General features: G+C 40.4%; 1 protein-coding gene across 14 annotated transcripts in view; it reads left to right on the top strand.

The window, feature by feature from the left end:
- The window catches only part of mecom (MDS1 and EVI1 complex locus), a 176,600-nt gene that overhangs the window by 150,349 nt on the left and 9,056 nt on the right, over positions 1-17,195 (top strand). For 4 of the 14 annotated variants that reach the window (XM_081371019.1, XM_081371015.1, XM_081371009.1 and 1 more), the window contains 9 exons: positions 412-528; positions 5,107-5,209; positions 5,293-5,539; positions 5,832-5,979; positions 6,365-6,521; positions 9,602-11,003; positions 11,102-11,192; positions 13,114-13,140; positions 16,695-16,861. In XM_081371019.1, the coding sequence (XP_081227145.1) occupies positions 412-528; positions 5,107-5,209; positions 5,293-5,539; positions 5,832-5,979; positions 6,365-6,521; positions 9,602-11,003; positions 11,102-11,192; positions 13,114-13,140; positions 16,695-16,861 (2,459 nt within the window). Of the gene's footprint in view, positions 1-411; positions 529-5,106; positions 5,210-5,292; positions 5,540-5,831; positions 5,980-6,364; positions 6,546-9,601; positions 11,004-11,101; positions 11,193-13,113; positions 13,141-16,694; positions 16,862-17,195 lie in introns of all 14 variants that reach the window. The other 10 variants (XM_081371014.1, XM_081371006.1, XM_081371007.1 and 7 more) reach the window with 6 other exon arrangements.

Raw genomic sequence — 17,195 nt, 5'->3', positions numbered from 1 at the left:
ATAGTATGCATTTAAAATAAATTTTGTCCATTTCACAAAACAACACTGGATTATACAGTAGACTACTCGAAAAATGACTGTGGTGTTGGTGTGTAAAACTTACGTGAACAGACGTCAGTGAGCAGATCCACTAGATGATGTTTAAGATGAAGTTAAGGATTTTGTTTTGTTTGTGACATTCGCTTGATGACTAGACAGTAAAGCTGAAGAGAGGGAGAGAAGTGAAGTGTGCAAAGAAGATGTTGTCAGAGCCTGTATGAGTGTTTTAGAGAAAGTGTGTGTGCGTGTTACGATAAGTTTGACTTATCTGTGTTGCCTCAGTGGGTGGCATGAGATTTTAGTCACTGCACAGTAATCTTTAAAAGTTCAAGATCAAAGGCTGATCTCTCGTTCTTTCTCTTTCTCTGTCAGGGCGAGCAGACAGGTTTGGATGGGAGCGTATGTGATAGCAGGAGCTGGCTAAGGCACGTCCAGATCTCTCCATCCACCCACCAACACAACCTCACAGCCTGCCAGATACATGAGCAGGTACGTGGAGAACACACACACACACACACACACACACACACTCACACTGAGCACCTGCATGGCCAACATAATGAAGTGTTTAAAGGTGTTTCTGCTATCTTTAATAGCGGATTCCTTCTGTATTATCGTTCTACGTGTGTGTCACTGTGTTTTTGTGTTTTGGTCTTTTATATCTTGCCTGCAGCGTGAAGGACCACAGGCCGGGATCACACACACACCCACACACACTCTCTCGGTCAAGCATGATGATAATCACACATTTTGTATCTTTGCACTCGGATATGAGGGACGACAAATTCCTGAATCCTCGTGGAGTGAAAGACAGAGACTCTCAAAAAGAGAGAGAGAAATGAGTCACATTCAGTGTTTTACACACTACAGAATTTTACTGTTTACCTTTTATTTTCTCCTTTAATGGTTGAACCAATTCTGTGAGGTCTGGTTTTGCATGTTTAAATTGATAACTTTTAAAAAGTAAAAGCTTTTATGTCCATATTTTGAGGAGAAATTGAGTGATCAAGTTGGATTAAGATGCTCTGGATTAAAGTTATAGTCAGTTACACTGAACTGAGTTTGACTGGATTCAATTAAATTGTAAACTGAGTTGAGTTGGTCTGAATTGAATTGAGATTAAATTGTGTTGAGTTGTGCTGGATTCAATTGAGCAGAAATAGGGTTAGGCCAAGCTGAGCTGGATTCAATTAAAATGAGCTGAGTTGAGCTGGATTAAACCTATTTTCATTGAGTTGACTTGGACTGGAAAAAAATTAAGATGAGGCAAACTGAGTTGCTAGATTAAATTAAGATTAAATTAACATGACTAGAATGAATTGTGACGAGTAAAGAGATGGACTGGATTCAATTTAGAGCGAGTTGATCTGGACTAGAGACATTGAAGTAACGTTTAGCTGGATTGGGTTGAGTTAAAGTTATGTTTTGCTTTCTTGAACCACTACACAGCAAGGATGAATAATCATGCAATCAGGATTATCTTGGTGAGATCACACTCTTCTGGGCATCCAAATCACACTGTGAGATATTCAGTGGACACAGTCATTATGAAATTAACTTACCATTTGCCTATCTGCAGATAACAAAGGGCTCTTGAAGCACCAGTCGGCCTTTTCAAGTGAAATGACGTATGATGAGGATGCATTCAGATGTTAAACAGGCCAATTGTACTTTTCCATATTCAGCTTTACAAAATGAGATCCACTAGAAGAATCTAATCAAAACGTTTCTCAATCTCAAGTGTGTTTTTGATGTTTGACCAGCGCATGAGTGAGAGAGCAAGACAATATGATGGCTGGGAGGTCTAGATTTTCTAAATATTTTACTTTTCTAAAGGGTTACATAAAGAGAAACTAGAAGAGAGAGAGAAACGGAGGAAGAGAACCTGTTCAGACACAGCGTTATGATATGGGCCATAATTGTTAAACTATGACACCTTGTCATAACAAAGAGCTCAGCTTAGACTTTATGGCTTCCGGCAACCCACATGTTTTTATAATCACGCTGTACCTCCTTATAGCGACAAAACCTGGAGAGAGAGATACAAAAGACTGTTATCTGCTATCAGTTTTCAGAAGAATAGTAAATTCGGTTTACGTGGAGGTGAAAGAATGTGCTCTTCTTTTTCCAAATCACACTCTTAATCTATTCCTTAATATGTCACCTAGAACAATAAACAGGACAAACTACCAGATGGGTTTTGATTTTGCTATTTAACAATTAAAATGAGAAAAAAGATTGAGCGTGAAACAAATAATTTAAATTTGGATTTTTAATGCTTAACTATTCTTAGTTGAAGTATTACTTAGAACAGTTAACAGGAACAAAATCCATGGCTGGACAGATATTGATCGACTTGATTATCACTCGTCACCTTTTCACTGGACAAGGGGAAAGGGGGATTTTAGTGTGAGGCGTTGGTCGGTGTGAGAGTGTTTTTCATTCCTACAGTGCTGAACGAAGGATCTAATGGACCTGTTTATCAGGACATCAGTCGACTAACATCCGTTTCTCATAGACACTTACACAATAGAGGCAAGCTATGTGTGTGTGTGGTGCTTGTATATGAAGTGACCTCTCTTACTTGGAACACGAGAGAGGAAAGTCTTGCGCTGTTTGCTTCAGTAATCGCTGAAGTCAAGGTAACGATTATCTAGTGCACTTCTGAGTGCCCTCAAAGTGCAAGTGTCTGTGTCTCTTAAAGTCGTGCAGTGATGAGACCTGAGGATAAACCCTTACGGACTTGACTTTGACTTCTTTGTATGGTTCAAAGATTGACAAGGATCATATTAAATCTCCATGTAGATTGAGGTCTTGGTTTGGGATAGGCCTGGTCTGTTGACTCTGTGTTTGTGTGTGTTTGTTTAAGGTAGACTCAATTGACTTAATCTGTTATTGTAAGCCACTGAAAGCTTATAAGTTTACAACCTTCACTTATCAGTTAGTTAACCCAAGTGACATTCTAACCCAGACACGTTTGCCTGGTTATCTAATAGGCTTTGTTGAACATCACATGAACAAACAGGAAGACTGGTCTCATCGCATCTGCTTGTTTGAAAAAAAGCAGTTTGAACTGATGGAGAGAGAGGAAGAAAAATAAAATAACGTTCAGATATCACTCTGCATATGTGATGGGCATCAGTTATGCTCATCATCCTTTGAAGGCATCTTGACTAAAACAGCTCTATATTTAAAGAAGCACATAGAAAAGACCTAAACCCAGAAGTGATGCGACCTGTTATACAGAATACAGAAGTTTGCTGCTCATAACCCCATGAGAACATTCCATAATTATAATGACTATAGATATAGACATAACCTAAATCCTATTCCATAAATAAATAAATAAATGTGTTTTAGCCTTTGAGTCATTTTTATCTGAGAACTTCCAGCAAGGGAGTATTTATTTATTTACGTTTAGTATATTTACTAAGAATGGTCCATATTTATATATATAAAAAAAATACATTTGGGAAAATCCAGGGAGTATTTCTTTATTTTGGTTACACATTTTGTTATATTCATTTTAGGAATTTTTTTTTTTCTTTTATTTATTTTATTTTTGTTTAATTGTAAGGAATTAGTGGAAGAATGGATGAGGTTTTGGTAACTACAAAAGAAAACGTTTATCATGTTCTGAAAGTATTGTTTAATTTATTGTAGGATTATTATAATTTATTTTTTTTACCTTTGGGAACTTTATTTACTTGCTTGTAGTACATTCATTATAGACATCTAACAACATCCAGAGTGGATTTGTCACATCTAGCTTCTTCTGGAGTCAGTTTTGTCTGGCTATAGTGACACTGTATCACTCATCCTGATATATTACCTTCTGTTTGGTTACCGCTCAAAAATCCTCCTGATAAGACACATTCATTCTTAGAACGTAGTATGTGAGTGTGTGTTTGTGCACGCAGCCAAACACACACACACTCTTCTGTGGCATCTGAAAAGACCTGCAGGTTGGCACTCACCCTTGGCACTGAGGATCCAGGCCAGGGCCCAGGAGGGGTTGCCAGGAGTGACTCCCCTGATCTCTGAGCTTGGCTGGGTCGCTACGTCCCCGGCCAACAAGTTGTATGAGTGTGTGTGCCCGTATCATTCACCCCACAGCCCCACACACCACATTTGAACAGCTCTGCCATTGTCTCATACTCACAATATTATTGTGGCCCTTTGCTCCCTGCCTTTGTGCGCGAGTGTGAGCGATAAAAACACACATACACGCAAAGAAACAGGGTCGGTTGTGACATTACAAGTACAAGATATCAGAGATCTACAGGAAGGCACCAGAAGGGGTAGACGGGCTGTGAAAGTGTGTGTGAGAGACTCTGTTCTCATGTCGTCTTGAGGGTTCTGCTAGTTCCCTGTATTCTCCTGTTAAACAATAGAGCGCGACTCTGTCCCTCCGTGTCCCCCATGGCCTGCTGGGTCTTGTGTACACACACACACACACACACACACACACACACATAATGACTCTGGCTTTTCCGAGAGGTTTCCAACTCACTATTGCCTTTATCATATTATCAGAAAGTTTGTGTGTGTGTCTGTCTGATTGTGTGACATCTCTAATAAGAATGCTCAATTGTCACCACCTGACTGCACAGGAAGTGAGCCGTCTAATGCCTTCAAGGCTTGCCAAAAATAACACCATCTAAATAACACAACTGTTTCTCCCACTACCTATTGTGTTCACACAGGAAGTGTGTGTGTGTCAAACAGATAGGTCCCTTAACACCATCTCTTTCAAACACACACACACACACACACACAAACTCGAGCTCAGGTTCCCATCATTGTTTGTCCATCAAAATGTGTTGTCGTTTCAAATCATCATTTATTTATTTCACATGCTCGTAAAATATGCTGCTTAATATTTTTATGGAATTTTTCTTTTGATGAATAGAAAGTTCAATAGAACAGCATTTATTTGAAAAGGAAATCTTTACTGTGACTTTTGATCAGTGTAATGCATCCTTGCTGAATAATAGTATTGCTTTCTTTCAAAAAAGTAATGTATCAGTGTTTTGTCCCATGTGTAACGTCGGTCTCTCTCTCCAGATCTTTTACCGTGTGGTCCGAGAGGTCCAGCCGGGTGAGGAACTCTTACTGTTCATGAAGGCTGAGGAGTTTTCATGTGAGACCATGGCTCCAGACATACACGGTGAGTTTGCACTCATACACACATAAACACACACACACACGAATACACTTGCTTGCTAACTCAATTTTTGTGTTGTCCTGCAGAGGAGCGCCAGTACCGCTGTGAGGACTGTGACCTAAACTTCGAGTCTGGTTCAGAGCTGTTGGACCATCAGAAGCATGCATGCGGTCCCCCGCCTTCCTCCGGCTTCAAGCTGTCTAAACAGGGTCTGCCCAGCGCTGGAGACGATGCTGATCTCGACCCGCTGCACCTTCACTCACTCCCTCTAAACTTACCCCGCTCACCACAGGAGTGTAAGGAGTGCGAGCAGGTCTTTCCTGATGCACAGAGGTATTTTTATACTGCTATTTTTATAGTACTATTTTGATTTGATTTGATTTTATTTGTTCCCAACACAAATATTGTAATCGTATAAGCTAAATTTCAACTGTAGTCCCTTATATGAAGCTAACTGACTACAGACTAACTCTAACCATTCCCCAAAGATTATTTTCCTTATTTTAGACATGCTTTTAACTTTTGAGAACATCCCGGGGATGTCTCTAAAGAAATTTGGCTCCGTCCCGATTTGAACCCAAACATGATGAAATCTAATAAATCTGTCTTTCTCTTTTTCTCTCAGTCTGGACACTCACTCCCTGTCTCACTCCGACGAGAGAGAGTATAAGTGTGATCAGTGCCCGAAGGCCTTCAACTGGAAATCAAACCTGATTCGCCACCAGATGTCACATGACAACGGCAAGCACTACGAATGTGAAAACTGCTCAAAGGTAGAGTCCAGACATTAGCAAAGACATTTGTGCAAAAACAGGTGTCTCTTACTGTAGCTCACTTTTCCCAAATCTGTTACCTCAAACTCAGTCATTGCATCATGGAAAAAAACAGTGCTAAATGCAAATAATAAAAAGCAACTAACCAATAATAGCAAAATAAATAGGCTTATCAATGTATAAAATGGAGGTGAACATTCTCTGTGTGATACGTCAAAGGTTGTACATCCAGTCAAACTTTAGAGCATAAGCCTATAGATGTTTACAAAGATGTTACTTTTGTACAGTATCTACATCCTGAAGCAAACCCAGTTGAGATCCAGAGTCCAATATCTGTGGGCTGTGTATGTAAACTTCCTCCCTGTATTTCTCTCTCTTTACCCAGCAGGTGTTCACAGACCCCAGTAACTTGCAGAGGCACATCCGCTCTCAGCACGTGGGGGCTCGAGCTCACGCCTGCCCTGACTGCGGCAAGACCTTCGCCACCTCCTCAGGCCTTAAACAACACAAACACATCCACTCTTCCGTCAAGCCCTTCATATGTAAGTCACTCAGACCCTTCATATGTAAGTCTGCATGCTTTCTACTCTGAACACCACACTGCAGAGCTGGAGAGCTCCAGCATCCTTTTGAAATGCCTGCCAAAGTCTGAATGTTTGATTCCGGATTCTAGATTGATCCACTCCACTTTTTTATAGTCGTATAGTTAAAGACAACTACACCTTCAATGCACTTTAAATAAAAGCATCTATCAAAAGTTTTTTGAAATCTTGTTTTTTTTAAAAAGACTGGTGGAGCTCTCCGGCTGGCCTGAGTTTTCCAGCACTTATGTTGATGTCATCCTGATCTTGCACTTTTTAAAGTCAACATGAAACAGCATTTACTCCCATTTTACTTCCAAAATGACACATTTCACAGAAAAACAATATTCAGGCAGAAAAAAAAACTTTTTTTTTATTCATCAGGAATTAATTCGATTTTGAAAAGTGGCAGTCAAAGAAGTGAAGCTGTTTCAGAGATTACGTTTTTTTTTAAATCATTCACTGATGAATCATGCACAGTAAGACCAGGAATGTGCATTATTAAATAAAATGGGGGTAATTTGTTCTCATGTTGTTTTTAACACAGGGTACTGAGATTTAAATAACCAATAACCAACAAGTATACTAATATTATACAGTATATTAATTATTATGAATATTATTATTATTAATAATAATGTTAAATTGTTTAATATTATTAGTTAATATTTATATCTAGTTAATATTTATTCTAATATTAATATTTTTTTTAATTCAATACGAATGTGTGATTGTGTGATTCTGTGTTCATTTGCTATAACCTAAAACTAATTTTTTTGCAGGCTAGGATGTTTGATGCACTGTATTTACTGACTGTGTGTGTTTGCACTGTACGTGTGTGGTCTCTGTTCATGTGCACACTGTGGTGTGTGATAACTGATGGTTCACTTTCCAACACCTGACTCTTTTGATTCTCAGGTCAAATCTAGAGTAAACGCTAATGACTATATTTATACATACCAACAAAGTCATGTTCTTATAATCGTATCAGCTTTGAATCTTCTGGTGCACTTAATGCATGTTTACCCTAGACTTTCTTACAATGCTTGTCAGTAAACCAGTGCATGACCTTTGACCTCCAAACTCATACACGAATGACTTGAATTCTTAATCTCATCCTGCATAAATACCTCACTTTCCCTCATAGCGCTTTAAACATCTTAAACCCTACTGCTACCTCTGAACTTTGCCCAAATGATCTTCTTGCATTGACCCTCGGAGTGCTGATCCCACACAGATCGTGTAGACGTTGCCCGCCCCCCCCCCACCAACCACCACATATCAGACAGTAACTAGCTTTCTAACTCCATTCCTGGAAAATCACTACCACATGCAGCCCAGCTCATACAGAGACTAGCACACAGCCATTTGCAGCAATCAGCATTTGAACAAGCACAGCTAACAACACTTAATGACCTCGCAACAACACACACACACACCAAATACACCACACACATGCACTTTGATTCGCACATAGGCACAGATATGCTCTCTAGTCAGCTGCCTCCATAGCCTTATGTTTATAATAATTCATAATATACCTTTATTTCATTCAAAACTGAAAAGTATTAATAAAATATCATTGTCAAATTGTACTCCGTTTCAGCATTCCAAATTAGTCACTTATTAGGTTTCATGTTTTGAAAACAGCTATAAACTCACTCATGTGCCTTGGTTTGCAAGTGTTCATATACTTCATTCCGCATTTGTTACTGAGACAAACATTGACAAAAATATAGCTAATTATGTTAAACTACAAGAGAAAAATCTCTCTTTTACACAAACATTCACATTTATTTTACTACTGGCTGTTCACCACTGCGGAATGTGTTTATAATATTTTGTTACGGTTTATTAAGACCTGACAAAACACAGCACTCTGAAGTGCCCACAGATCTTCCCTCACACACACCCCAGATTTCACACCTGTTCATCCGAGTGTGTCCAGTTGTTCACAATTATAAAGCGATGTGTGTGTGTGTATGTCTGCTGTGCTTCCTGAATGTGCAATATCCAAGTTGTAAGTATATGTGTGTGAACAAAAAAAGAAAATTATCTCATTTTTTTACTCATTCTTGTGTTGGTCCAAACTTGAAAGCATTTCTTTCTTTTTTACCATACAGTGAAAGTCAATGGGGTCCAATATTGTTTTGAACCCCACTAACTTTCACTGAATGGACAAAAAGAGTTCTTCAGAATATCTTCTTTTGTATTCTGCAGAAGAAAGTTAGTCATATAGGTTTGGAACAACATGAGGGTGAGTAATAATTTTCTTTCCTTTATCTTTAAGTCTTCCTTTTTCCTTGCACTAATATTTACTTCCCATCTCTTGATCAGTCTCTGTGAGTGGCCGACTCCATAAACACATCCCGCGGTAGAACCTCACACCTCATGCAATCTGACAGGGATTAGCAAAACCCCCCTGTTAGACTCCCTAGCTTCCATAAATTAAAAAAAAATGTCACGTTTGCAATAAGATATGTGATTATGATGAGAAATGCGGATGGTTAAAAGGCCTCATTTCACACTAGAGGTGTTAGATTGGTAATGTATAGGGTGATTTTATTACTTTCAGAGTGTGCGTTAGGGATTTAACTGTATACACTGTCGTTAGGACGGAGTGTGTGTGCGATGACATGAACAAGAGTTTAGGATCCATCATGAGTTTTCAAGAATGTTGTGTGAAGATTGAGTAATGTGTAACGATGTGAGATATGTGTGTGTGTGTGTGTGTGTGTGTGTGTGTGTGTATGATAGACAGAGACGTCGCTTGGTCCATGGGAACGGACCTGCGGGAGAGGATTCATTCAACTCTGTTTCCTTCTCATGCTTAAAATAGAGCCATTGTGATGTCCTTTTCTGTGTGTGTGTGTGTGTGTGTGTGTGTGTGTGTGTGTGTGTGTGTGCACCTGCGTGTGACATTGCATTCTTTTATCTGCCATCCTTGCTTATCCTGCATTTTTGTTTGTTTTGTTAATGGATGTGTGTGACAAGTCAAAACTGTCCTTTTATGCCGTATGTCCATGTCTCACTGTCTCTAGGTGAGGTCTGCCACAAATCTTACACGCAGTTCTCCAATCTGTGCCGCCACAAGCGCATGCACGCAGACTGTCGCACTCAGATCAAGTGCAAAGACTGTGGCCAGATGTTTAGCACCACGTCATCCCTAAACAAGCATCGGCGCTTCTGCGAGGGTAAAAACCATTTCGCTGCCGCTGCAGGAGGGTTATTTGCCCAAGGCATGGCCCTCCCTGGCACCCCTGGCCTGGACAAGTCCGCACTGGCTGGAATGAGCCATGGGAGTCCTGGTTTAGCAGACTATTTCGGGACAAACCGGCACCATGGTGGGCTGACATTCCCAGCAGGCCCTCCAGCATTCCCATTCAGTTTTCCAGGACTTTTCCCATCGGGACTTTATCACCGGCCCCCTCTAATCCCATCCACATCACCCATTAATGGCCCTCCGAGCACTGAACTACGGAAGAGTCCACTGGTGTCCTCACCCATCCCTGGCTCGCATGACCTCTTGAAGAGTTTACGCAAGGATTCGTTCAACGGGGAGGGCGAGATCATGGAGCGTCAGAGAGAAGGATCCGTCTCCAAGCCAAGGCACGGCGGGAAGATGAGCGACCAGTCGGAGAGTAGTGATCTGGACGACGTCAGCACTCCGAGTGGGAGTGAGCTGGAGAGCACTTCGGGTTCAGAGTTGGAAAGTGAAGCAGAAAGCGACCGGGAAAGAGTGCGAGTGCGGGAAAATGGGAAAGGGCCGAAAAGGAAATCCAGTGGGTTCAGCGATGCCCAAAGCCCAAATCTTGTTAGCTCCAGTAGTAGTAGTAACACCAATAATGGAAAGGACTTCCCTGTGCCAGGGCTCGTCCAACCGTCTTTGGATGAGCAAACGGCTGTTTCCGGCGCCGTTAATGACTCGATCAAGGCAATTGCCTCCATTGCTGAGAAATACTTTGGTTCTACTGGACTTGCAGGCCTGCAAGACAAAAAAGTTGGGGCATTGCCATACCCTTCCATGTTCCCTCTATCGTTCTTTCCTGCCTTTTCTCCATCAGTCTATCCTTTCCCTGAAAGGGAGCAGCTTAGACCTCCAGGCCACAAAGGGGAGCCAGAAAGCCCTCCAGTTGAGGGTAAAAAACTTAAGGGCAGAAATGCTGAATCACCTTTTGACCTCACCACCAAGCGGAAGGAAGAACGTCTTGCGGCCACCTGCGGCCCTTTGAAACCAGAAGCCTCACATGTACAGTCAGCCAACCAGGATCAGCCGCTGGACCTCAGTCTTGGCGGGCGAAGTCGAGGAAAGAGCGTAAGAGGGGAAGAGTTAAAAAAGAACCCTGTCTTTGGAGAAGAGAGGGTGGAACCAGAGCCACCCAAAGCCGACCCATCCCTCCAACACGCAAGACCTACGCCTTTCTTCATGGATCCCATTTACAGGTACTGTCAATCACATGTGCTTCCTACTGTGTTAGAGTAATGGAATAGATTTAGTTCGGTTAAACTCGCTATGAGAACTGATAGAAATTTAACATCAGCAGGGTTGAGAAGAGAAAGATGAACGATCCATTCGAAGTCCTCAAGGACAAGTATATGCGGCCGGCTCCTGGATTTCTCTTCCACCCACAGGTGAGATTTGTCAGAATATTTTCCCACTGCTGACTTTATTTTATTTTACTACCTCATCCCCATAGTCCTGCATAAATCATTAGCCTATTTTCAATTGGCTCTTTCTGTGCTACTGCAGTCAGTGTTAACGCAAGCTGTTCCAGACTCAAAAGCAGATCAAAAGTACTGTATGTGCACTATGACTTTAAAGCTTTCTCATCTGTTAGTTCCCACCAATGTTAACAAAAAAGGTGCTGCGTAAATTCCACGGTAAAAACGTCAAGCATCTTGTTTTACACACACAATTGCCTGATAAAAAGTACCATTTAAAGTCTAGATGTTTATATTTGTGTAAACGAGAAGTGTTTGGGAAACATTCATCCTGTATATCCCATTATTTTACTGTAATGACAAATTTCAGTTTAGTGTATTTCAGATGCAGAAATCGCTTACAGCTTTAAAATCAGTTCAGTACATTAACCAAATCTGAAGCAATTTTAAACGCTAACATAACATTACTTGTCCAATTGAATGCAATTTCCAGTATTGACCAAATAACTCCTCATGATGCTAGTATTAACATAATAGCTACAGTATGTTGGCAGTAGCTTTACAGGGCCCCAGTGTGTTAGCATTAGCATAGCGACTCCTATGTTCCTCCGTGTGGTTCTTTTACTGAGTGATCAGGTCCAGATGTGAGATTCAGGCAGGGTGGGAGCTTTGTGACACGTCTCTGTGTGGGTGTCTTTGATTATGATGTCACAATATGATACCCTGTTAAACTGCCAGACACTGACCCATATCCCTGGATGGAGTGTGTGTGTGTGTGTGTGTGTGTGTGTGTGTGTGTGTGTGTGTGTGTGTGTGTGTGTGTGTGTGTGTGTGTGTGTGTGTGTGTGTGTGTGTGTGTGTGTGTGTGTGTGTGTGTGTGTGCGTGTGTGCGTGTGTGCGTGTGTGCGCGTGTGTGTGTGTGTGTGTGTCAGCGTGTAATGAGTGATTTTGTCAGAGTATAAGCGTGTGGTTTTGTGCCTGAGTGTCTATGTAACCTCATTTGTGTGTATTAAGTAACCTGTCTGCTCTATGTCATTGTGTGTTCGCTATCAGTGTTCTGTAAAAGTAATACATAGTTCTCATATAAACCCACACACACACATGTCTGGTACACATAAAGACCCTGAAACGCACACATAGACGCTTACTGGTGTAGTGTTTTACTGGCTGTTTCAGGACAGTGTTTTATGGGCTGTTTCATTGGCCTGATTTATTCCCCGTGTATGCTTTGTGTCTGTGTGAGATAATATCCACATGTCCCTGACACACTGCCTAACGAGGTGACCTATCAGCATCCACTTTACTGCACTAGGCTCACTGGACTCTCTAATCAGCACCAGGGATACTATTGACAGCACAGACGTATTATGGGAAATACAGTTTACAATGTACTGTATTAGTTTGATGCTAGCCTAGGCAGTAGAGCACAATACAAACATTGGGAGATCAAGTGGATTGGTAAAAAAAAAAAAAAAACTATTAACTTTAATAACTTTTTATTAAAGTTATTAAAGTTTCAATGCTTTTATAGTCGGAGCACACCAGTTGCATTTTAATTAGTTAATAATTATGATACAAATATTATTGTTATTACTGTTGTTGTATTATATTCATATTTTACCATATTTATTAAATAAATAGTTTTTATTTATTATTAGTCTTCAGAACATTTGATGAAATAATATATTTTCTATTTTCTTCCATTCCATAATTTTCTTCCATTCCACCAGAAGAAGAAAAAATGATAGTAAAAAGAATTAGACAACCACTGGACAAAGTAAAATAGAATGTGTGGGATGTTAACCTTTACTAAACATCACATTGCATAATCACACACGATCAGTCTGATTCTTGATTTTGATATGCTGTTTCCCTTCTGTCCTGCCCCCAGTTCCGCATGCCTGATCAGAGAACATGGGTAAGTTACTCCAAACCAAGTCATTCATGTGCTTCCACCACACACACACACACACACACACACACACACACACACACACACACACACACACTCACATGCTTAATAATTTCATGCAAATCACCCTGTTGCTACATGTACATGTACACTGCCGCTCACTATTAGCATGTGTAATGCATGACTCAAACAAACAAATGCATGGACCAAAGCTGCATTTCCACCGTCGGGTCGAAAGCTTCTAGGAACAATAAGGAACGGCTCCAGAAATATTTCCACTTGAGATTTGTTCGGCACGGCTACAAACCGTTCTCAGCCCTGGTTTCCCATCACGGTTGGCTAACCGTGCCGAACCGTGCTGGCTGAATGTGTGTAGTGACGTCGCAACTCAGGATTGGTCACTTGTCTGTTGCCTGGCTAACAGTTTCTCTGTAGCTGGCTAAGTGTGCTATTTGAGCGACGTAAACACATATTAATAATAAAAGGTATTTAATTTAATCGCTATTTACATCTCATATCATCTGTTAACTCCATAAGACTGATGCATTTGTATTACATTTAAAAGAGCTCTGTTATCAGCACCACAATGGAAAATAAAACCATATCCGCACCGGCTGGGCCGGATCGGCACGGAATGGAACGGTTAAGCAAAGAAAACGGTTTGGCCCGATGGTGGAAAGTGGCTCAAATCATACCTAAAACAGCTAAATCTGGTCCAAAGTCAATTCCATTCAGAGAAGATTATTGTTTTGTCTGTAAACATCCGTTCTTTTGCACTTTTTTGCATTATTTGTTCAGTGCATGGCAACAGATTGATTCGTTTTTTGGATTTAAGTACAGTAAAACAGCACATTTGATCTTCTATATATATAAAAACACACAACTACTCTTCAAATGAAACCACTCTGGTTGAACAGTGGAAGAATGTCTTTTGACTGTGCCCGTGTGAATGAATCTGCTGTGTTCATGTGTCATTTGGTGCACTCATGTCTCCGCTCTTGTGTGCCAGTGTGTGTGTGTTAACCAGACAGAACAGTTGTTATTTCTGATGGCTACCACTGATAATGCAGTGAATTTGATTATTTACATAGAGAGAGTAACAGACCACGGCTCTGATTTGGGGTGGCGACACTCCCCGTACGGCATCGCATCACTGGAGGGGTAACAGTCTCTCTGGGACCCCTCTCTGAGCGTGTGTGATAGCACAAGAGGGGGTTTCCAGACCCAAGACATCTGGTACCCTGATAAGATCAACAATTGAAAAAGCTCTTACTAATGAAGGGCCTCTCAGACACACACTACTGAGAATGGGCAACTCAACAGCTGCCCTACCACAGCGAGAGAGATGGAGAGGGTGAAGGCTACTTAACCATCCAGGAAGTCCATTCCTTGCCGATCACAGATTTCTTTGGACTTAGTTGTTACAGCAATCATAGAGATACCAATCTATGGTAATATGTTTAGACTTCAAGGACCAATCAAAATGACTATAAAATATGCATGTGTGTATGCATTTTTTTTTACTTAGATGTACTTTTTGGACCAAACCTCTGGCCCGGAGGAAGGTTTTATTGCTCTTTCGTAGCTCAGAAGTCTTAATGGAGTCTGCTATGGTTCGTGTAACTTTGTCTCAAATGTTTCTCCTAAAATCCCAAAGGAGAAATGAAAATAGACACAAATGTGACAATTGGTGACATGCTGTGAAATCATAGAGCTATAAAAATTTATGTTGATAGCATAGTGTAGATCATGTTCGAGCTCATATTAAAATTAACTTTTGATTGCAGACTTTGCTATTTTGGCAAATATAAGCACAGTTTGAGACATTGTTGATTTATCTCAGTATGTATATATATATATATATATATATATATATATATATATATATATATATTCATTTTTATATTAATTTTAGTATTTATTTATTTACTTTGACAGAAAAATATTTATATAGTGTATGCACTCATTTAGATAATTAGATAACTGGATAAAAATGTGTTTACTCCAAGTGTTGTGATTTAGTGGTCTGGCTGATAAGTGAAAAATGACAATGTCTTATTGAGTTCGAGATGCTAATAGAGTGTAGCCGAGCATTAGTTGAGAGAGACAGCACATCATCTAGACATATGACAGTAGTTCATTAGATACACTTCTATCCCTCCTCTCTGTCTGTGATTTATGGAGAGAGGGAGAGAGAGTTGGTGTCAAACAGGTCTGACACTTCACATCCTCCCGGAGGATGTGATCCTGACGTTCCAATGGAGAACTTTAACTCCCAGCTGTCATTCCTCATCAAACGTCCAAATTATCTTGAGTGTTGATCTTTCTCTCTCTTTCAGTGCCCCATTCTTTGTCCTCTCCTTTCACATAATACTTGTAAATGTAAAGATTTATCCCCTTTCTTTCTTAGATTTTTAGAAGAAAACACTGCAAAACATCTCCAAGATGAAATTTTTCCAAGATTGTCTAAGCAATGCCATCCACATTAGTTTCATTTTACTTGTATGTCAACAACCTTTTGTCTATTCCGTTCATTCTTCCTACAATAACACAGAACTCAGATTACTTGGTCTTGGAGGAACTTGATGAGAAATGAGACAGAAAATCTGAGCGCAATTTGAGACCTTGTTGAGCAGGAGACACAAGACCACATTGGCTCTCCATTGGTTCTAAGATAAACTTTCTTTGTTTCTTTCTTAAAACTTCTCTACTGTATTTTCTACTGAAGGAAACAGACTTTTTTGTGTGTTTATGTATGCAAGTCTGTATGTGTGTGTGTCATGTATGTCTTTCACTGTGAATCAGGACTAATTTGTCACCAAAACCTGAAATAAGTAAAGGGGAAAATTCAATACACACATGAAATAATGCAAATCCGCTGTGCTCTCTGAAAGCCCTCACTGTTGCGCTGTGGTTGATAGGCCCGCTCGCCTACAGGGACCCCCCACCCCCCTCCCTCAGCTCCGTCCCCTCCCTCTCCTTCCTATGATATCATTATTACTGCTGTCTCAGCCTTGATCAGTAATGTCAACATCTTTCATATTGACGAATGTGCTGTCTGCTCATATTGTGCACTGAATGCTTTATGGCCAACATAGGACATGAATCACTCCTGCTCTTCAGTGTGGCTCACACACACACACACACAAACACACACACGCACAGGCCTTATGTTGTTCTCATTCTCTGGCTGACACACACATGTAGCTCCTTCCCCTTTGAGAGTGTGTCCATTTCTGATGAAAGCAACTGTTAGGCTTAATTAGTACATTGGCAGCAGTTCTTATCCACATGAATCTCTCTGTGTGTGTGTGCATACATGTGTGGTCCATCTTATAACGTGCATTGTTATTTGTGTTTGTGCGCCAAAATTGGACATTACAGATCAGTGAAAGCATTTCACACTGTTATCCGATAGTGAAAGTTCACGGTCAGCGTTTTTCCCCCACACATCTGTGGTAGAATGCAACTGCATGTCAATAAATGCGGGTAACACAGTGGGATGTGTGTCCTTAAAGACCTCACAATGAGGTAATAAAACTTTTCTCTGTCTCTCGCAGATGTCAGCGATTGAAAACATGGCCGAAAAGCTGGAATCCTTCGGCTCTTTGAAGCCAGACGGCGGTGACATCATGCGTTCCGTTCCCTCCATGTTCGACTTCCGGGCTCCACCCACCACCCTTCCTGAGACACTGTTACGCAAGGGCAAAGAGCGCTACACCTGCAGGTAACCAGGATGATGAACATTGACGTCCTCTTAGAACGTTATGGCCATATCGTATTAAAAAAAAACACTTCGATTATATACCTTTTAAATACCATGAGTGAAGCAAAAAAAAAAAAAAAAAATATATATATATATTATAACACACACAAAGTGTTGGCTAAGTTACTAGAAAATAGTTAATTACTTGCTACTTATTATTACATCCTCAACAGTGTAATTAGATTACTGTACTAATTACTCTCTCTAAAAAGTATCACATTACTTATTACTAATTACTTTCTTAATCCCTTAACAACCTGGACCAGTTGAACAATACAAGAATATACATAGACAT

The sequence above is a fragment of the Scardinius erythrophthalmus genome (assembly GCF_964197995.2).
Source record: "Scardinius erythrophthalmus genome assembly, chromosome: 7".
Lineage (NCBI taxonomy): Eukaryota > Metazoa > Chordata > Actinopteri > Cypriniformes > Leuciscidae > Scardinius > Scardinius erythrophthalmus.
This window is presented reverse-complemented; position numbering and strand designations above follow the sequence as displayed.